Consider the following 7122-nt stretch of genomic DNA (forward strand, 5'->3'; position numbering starts at 1 on the left):
TGTAAAACAGGTATCAGAACTGCTGCGTGTTTAGCGCAAACGATGTTGGTGAAGGTTAGTGTCACGATTATTGAAAATATGACGTCAGCATCAGAAGCCCCCGCTCAATGGAACGTAACTTCGTATTTTGGATTGGAATTTCAATTGTGTGTTCTTTTCATTGGTTTTGCTGTAATATTCAGTAAATTTAATAGTCAATCTGAAGCCAAAATAGTGATAAATTACGGCATTAGCTAAGAAATAGGATGGACTTATCAGCCTTTATTTTGATTTACTGCATTTCAGTCAGAGTGCTCCCCAGGTCCTTGGAGTGACCTCTGATAGAAAAGATACTACTTGGGTCGATAAACAGGAAATGTGACGATATACACAATCCACCGTTTACGAGCACTCTCTCTTGTCTCTCTTACAGTGGCGGTCCAGACCTTGAGCTAAGGGGGCGGGGCGGGGGGGGTGGTGGTATCCAGACCTTGAGCTAAGGGGGTGGCCCGTTTTTTGTTTTTTTGCTTGCCCTGTCGGCTATTCTTTCTTGTGCGGTTTTTTTTTACCCAAAATAAGAAGGGGGGCGGGGGGAGAGCCCGGGCCCTCCGTCCCCCCTCCCCTGTATCCGCCACTGTATTATATTGATTATCGGCAAGAGAACGATACGTGATATTAGGCAAGTTATCTCAGTCGCATTTAATTTTACGGCCAGAAAATTCCGGATTTATCGTCATGACATGATGCACTTATGCGAATATTTTGATATTTAAAGAGGTTTAAAAGACAGAAAACCTCTGAAACGGTCTTTAAATGCTAGATATAACCACTTACTTTAAATTTTGAGATAATGTATTTGACATTGCAAATCCTGTAATAGAGTTCGTTTGGTTACAGTTTGTTATTCATCATTCTATTAACATGTTCAAGTTTTGTATCTGATTACTTGTACAATAAATTGTTTGTTGCGTTTCATCAATTCGACTCCATCAATCGCACAGCGTAAGGGCTTGGGGAATAAACGAAAAACTAGACCAAATCGAACATGAGGAAGGAATAAAGATTATTTTTGTTTTATTCCCCCAAGTCTCGCAGCCAAGTTAGAATTTTATCACATCAAAATTGGCTTATTGATAACCTTGGCGTATACCCAGATATAGCCTGTGAACAGGCTCTGGCTTGAAGGGTCTGACCGCAGCTGGAAGGGCCGAGAGGAAACTGGATGAGAGTGAAGTGGCCGAGGAGGGAGTGGGGTGCGGGTTGGGGCGTCTCCCCTCCTCTCTCTCTCCTCCCCTCTCTTCTCTCCGCTTTCATCCCGCTTTCCATCCTCGATTAGAGAGCCTTTTCACGGGCTTACCCAGATACTCTTTTAACTTCAATTATGTAGGACTATTATATGGTACTACGCATCTGCAACTTTTATTAATTCTTCAATTCCTTCCATCGATCTCGCTCGGACTGCCCAACCTTTGTTATTACCAGTATAGCAAATAACTATTTGGGGTTTCTTATACCTCAGGTGTAAGGTGAAACACCTAAATATGACGGGGTGTTTAAAATTCTTAACGTATTACAAGCTGCTAATTCAAGATAGAAGAACTGAGAACATATCCATGAAAAAAGGAAGAAAAATTTCAATTGTTTTCACTCTGTAATGACTGTAATGTACCGGTCGACGCGAATTAAACTTCAACAATCCCGCTTCCGGACAACCCCAAAATAAAAAGTGCGCGAATTTCCCCAAGTCCCCTCCCCTCCATCCGTTCCATTTGGTTTCAAATTCCCGCCCCCCTCCCCACCCCACCCCTGCGCTCAGCGACGAGTCAAATGCCCGGGGTATGTCCGGGGACGGGGAGTCGATGTTCCTATGAGATCAATTACGTAATTTTCTGGCTGAAATTTTATCTTTTCTGAATCTGTTTATTCTGATGTCCGAATGTTTGCAAGTGTCGTTTGAGGTTACGATAACTGCGTGTAGCAGACGCGAAAAGTCTCTTTTCGTTCCCATACATTCTCGGTAATTTTGTCGGCAAACTTTTTTCTTCCGAATTCGGTTTATTCTAGTGTTACAATCTTTGCATGCGTTAGTTATTGAGCGTTGCAAAGTATGGACACGCAGGGTTACTACATTGGCGGATAGCAAACAGAAAACGTAGTAATTGTATTGTCCTTGTATTTTTGCCAAAATTTTCCCTTTTTTTCGAATGTGGCGCGCGCGTGCGTTAACTCTTTTGACAACTTTTAACACTTATTGTAGGTCGATAACAACTGTTATTAAACTCCCTATACATTCAGACCTTACAAATAATAATGCCAAATACCGCAATTACACTCCATCTCAACTCAATGAACTTCTTAAGCTTCTACTTAATCTTATGAGTAAATTTGCACCTTAAATTTCACCGCGCGGTTTTGAACTTCTTGTCAACAACAAACCAAGGAAATATCATCAACAGCAAATTATCGCCTTTATCTTTATTTTAAATATATTTTAAAACTGTGAATTTTTCATTTACCCCAAACATTGCCTTCACTGTCGGCAGATCAAATCGTTCCAGTCAATAGAAAACATCAAACATGCGGTAAATCATCTTTAATTACTGCTAGTTTAATTTATTACAGCTATTAGCATTAAAAGCAATCACTAGACTATAGAAGTAACAACTTGACTTACTGTCTCGAATCTCTGTTTCTGGCAAACACTTGAAAAAACCACACCAAATCATTAAAATGAGACCTAAGGGCTAACTTTGTTGTTCAGTAGGTATTTCATTAGCTGTTTTTCATCGACTGAAAGATTTCTCACTCGCACAAAATGCGACGACTATTAAAACAATAACCCAACAAAATGATATCTTGTTGCCAATCTCGTCAGACCTGAACAAACACATCTTGTTACAACAGCAAGTATTTTGAAGTTAGGTGATCGCGTGATATCGGCCTGACAATACTGTTTCGTTTCCCTAGAAACGAAACAGGTAACAGGAAAAAAGCCAATTTTGGACATAACAATACTTGAGTCAATAGACTGATTTCCGTTCTGATGTAACATTCATCAAATGTGGAGAGCAAATCCATTCATTGTGTTCATAGTAACGACAAAATCTAAATACAGATAACCACGCGAATTCGTGTAAAAAATGTATGTGAACATTCAGTTTCTACAACTTAACATACCCATACGCCCTGAACCTGAATAGCTATGACTAGATACTGCGTATATCAAAAAGCTAAATACGAATACATAGTGTATGTCAGGGAATTATGTAGGAGAGCCAAATTCAACTAGATAAAGCGAAATTACTACAAAATTCCAAAACACTTCGTGGCCTAATTAACAAACACAATTCTGACTAATAAAGTTCACCCGTTTCACACTTAACAGAAGAATTCTGAGACGCGCACCGATTCAGCCTTACTTTGCATGACTATAGTAAATTGCTGGTTCATCAGGTGGTTTTGAATCTTCGGTAATCTCCAGGTTAGGGCTGAAAAGGTTCTTCTTCTGGCCAAACCCCATTTGATACTGCCAAATGTACACCTCAGAGCGGGGCGGGATATGCAGGTTAAGGGTTTCGGATTCTTCAGTGATGTTACTCCATTGTTGCTGCTCTGTGTTAACGCTCTTTCCACCATACTGGACTTTGAGGCTAAACTGATATTTGGAGATGGCCTCACTCAAAAGACCGCTTTGGTACTGTGCTCCCGCCTCGATGGACCAGTTGTGCTCTATGGAGGACATTTCACTCCTTGTGAAGCCAACGGTTTTCGTGGTTGTTTTCCAGTCGACTGTAACGTCGGTTTCATTTGCAAAAGATTTGATATTATGCCAATAACCAAACGCTTTTCCGTCGGTTTGAGCTATGCCGCCAGGTATAAAGTTGAGGACTGACTCGTGAACGCTGAAAGTGGCTGGGTTTTCGTCGAGATTCATGTTGGTGCTTCTGTGGTAAGGGACACTCCATTCGCCTGCTTGCTTCAAACAGTAGACATAATCAGTCGTACCCCAGAAGTAGAGACCATCACGGAACGCTTCGTGGATGCTATATTCAACGGCACCCTTGTCAGTGTTCATGTTCTCCACTCGTCGATAGACGCCCTTGTCGGCAAATACGATGTAGTAATTGCCAAACGCAGAGTAGTAGTGGCTTCCTCCACGACAGTTGGGATGAAGACTGTACACCACAGCATCTTTGTCTTCATTCATGTTGGTAACTCTACGATATTCGTTCCCTTTAATGATGTAGTACTGATTTGTGGTGGCCAAGTAGTGATCGCCCCACTGACAAGCTGGACTTAAGGAGTAAATCTTGATTTCATTCCCTTCATTGAAATTTGTGCTTCTCATATAGACGCCAAGATCTGAACGAATGATATAATAGTCGTGCTTAGTACCACAAAAGTCGATTCCTCTGGCCTCCTCCGCACTCTTCGGCACGATCTCTGGATAATCTGGAAGGTTAGACATGACTTGAACTCAGTGTCTGCAGCTGAAGTTAACCTTTCTTGTTGAGCACTTGCGAAGCAAGCAAACCTCGGGGCGTTGATTGTGAAAGTGAATACAGCAAGCTAATTCATGTATTGATATACTGTGACTTCCTTGTCGTAAAACCGCGCCCATGTCTCGTACCAGTCCCCTTCTTCTCTTAGGTCTCTCAGACATGGCTAATTTCGGTAGAACAACAGATCTCAAGGGGTCGGGGGGTAGGTGGTTGGGGGCGGAGGCATTTATCCCAAACACATTATTTTAATCATTCTAGTTAATTGATCTCTCATTACTGTCGCACAAACATGGCTCATGGCTTCTTATTCAATGCCCAGCTAAACGAAGATTTACTAGCATTCTTTAAAAAAATTGTTTGGCCGGTCATTTAGTGTTTTTGCTACTTTGACCAGCTGCCAGTCATTCAGCCACTTTGACCACACAACGAGAACTTTATTTTACCAGGCAAATACGTAAATTTGTCGCGAATGTTACAACTCAAGAAGCTTGGAAGCCAGCTCGATTGGTTTTACCGGAACAGTGCGACCTAAACAAAAAAAAACAAAAAAACAATGAAACATTTAGCGTTACAAGAACTGGGCCCCCGCGGCCCAGTTGATATCGAAAGAAAAGAGCAAAAAACGTTTCTCTGAAGCAGCGCTAGCCAAAATCACAGCAACCCAATACCTCTCCATAGACGGGCGAAAAAATTCTAACCCAGCGATAAATTTATCATGTCCGATTCGCACCACTTGCCAACTAAACTTCAGCAGCACAGGGGTTTTTTTGATTGTTACATGAAACGTGCATAACTGCTTACAGCTTCGAACACTCTATGTAGAAAAGTATGCTTTTAGAAATAAACTTTTCGTTGAGAGAGGAGACTGTTACTTATCTGATAACAATGAAACAAGGAAATATCATCCACAGGATAATATCGCCATTGTGTTACATCTTTTTACCCCAAACATTACCTTTGCTGTCGGGACATGAGTTCGTTCCAGTTAATTGAAAACGTCAAACACGCTGTAATTATCTTTAATTACTGCTGGTTTCTTGAAACTATTAGCATCAAAAAGCAATCACTAGACGATAGAAGTAGCAACTTGACGTACTGTCTCGAATCTCTGTTTCTGCTAAACACTTGAGAAAGCACACCAAATCATTAAAATGAGACCTAAGGGCTTACTTTGTTGTTCAGTACGCATTTCACTAGCTTTGTTTGACCGACTGAAAGATTTGTCACTCGCACAAAATGCAACGACTGAATCGATAAGCCAACAAAATGACTTCATATTCCTAATCTCGTCAGACCTGAACAAACACATCTTGTGCAACAGTGGGAATATTTCTTAATAAGTACCAGGACGACTCTCAAACAGCGAAACATTATTTCATTGTGTAAAAAGTAAGTTCGTTGTGAAATTACAACCCAAGAAGCTTAAAAGCCAGCCACTGACAAAGCCAAAGATTAAACTTTTAGCAAGTGTTTTGAAGTTACGCGATCGCGCGATCGGTTTCACAATACTGTTTAATTACTGTTTCGTTTCCTTAGCAACAGGCAACAGGAAAAAAAACAATTTTGGGCATAACAATACGTGAATCAACAGATTGATTTCGGCTAATAAGCTGTTGACTTTTAAAATGTAATTTTGATTAAACATTCATCAAATGTGGAAAGTAAATCTACTCATTATGTTCATAGTGACGACAAGATCTAAATACAGTCAAACTGTAGCCACCCTCGAGACTTGACGAACAGGTCTCTTAATCCAGGTGGCCGCTTAATACAGAATAGTACTCACTGGGCGTGGTCTAATGTCAATTTTAATGGTGTATCTACCAAAACACTTCATGCAAGGAAAGAATAGGACAATCCACACTCTTTCAAGCGATCAATACTTTAAACAAGGTTCAGTACCAACTTGTAACTTAACGGTATAATGTACGTAACATTGTGTAAAAGTACTGTGCAATAAATTGCCCCCTCCTCTTCTACGGTATACAGCACTGTATTTCTATTACTTACAGTTCACAACAAAATATCTCATTCCGTCATTTCGCAGTTGTTACGTTCAGGATGGCCGCTTAATACAGGTAAAATAACAAAGAAAGACAAACATAGGACTGCTACAGGGTGGCCGCGGCCGCTTATTAGAGGTGGCTGCCTAATACAGGTAACAAATACAGCGTTTGTATGAGCGAAAAATCGGGACTTTGAAAACTGGCCGCTTAATAGAGGGTGGCCGCTTAATACGGGGCCGTTATATACAGGTTTGATTGTACAAATAACTACTCGAATTTGTGTAAAACAAACATGAACAGTCCTGCGCGATGAACTTTCTACAACTTAACATATTCATCAGTGCCCACTTAAACCCGAATAGCTTGCTGAAAATAGTCGCCAACCACTATAAAGCCGTTTTTGGGACCCTCTAAAATTTTCACGAGATTGTCAAAGCCTATGAAGTTGAAGGAGGGATGTTTTCAAGAATAGCAATGAATTTGTGTTTTCTCTTTTCGACTACAGCATGGTGATATTGACAATATCTGGATAGTAGAGTGTATTATCGTTTGTCTCACGATGTGGTCACTTGAGATGTAGATCGCGACGTTTCGACTGCTTACTGCTGGTCTTCTTCAGGCGATAAGGTCGACTG

At 40.8% G+C, this 7122-nt stretch overlaps 1 protein-coding gene across 1 annotated transcript; it reads right to left on the reverse strand.

The window, feature by feature from the left end:
• Positions 1–2501: 2501 nt before the first annotated feature.
• On the reverse strand, positions 2502–5941 carry LOC145487693 (uncharacterized). Its single transcript, XM_081466513.1, has one exon. It carries the CDS (start codon positions 4445–4447, stop codon positions 3395–3397), a length of 1053 nt encoding a protein of 350 aa, XP_081322639.1. The 5' UTR covers positions 4448–5941; the 3' UTR covers positions 2502–3394.
• Positions 5942–7122: the final 1181 nt, after the last annotated feature.

This window comes from Orbicella franksi, chromosome 5, assembly GCF_964199315.1.
Source record: "Orbicella franksi chromosome 5, jaOrbFran1.1, whole genome shotgun sequence".
NCBI classification, from domain to species: domain Eukaryota; kingdom Metazoa; phylum Cnidaria; class Anthozoa; order Scleractinia; family Merulinidae; genus Orbicella; species Orbicella franksi.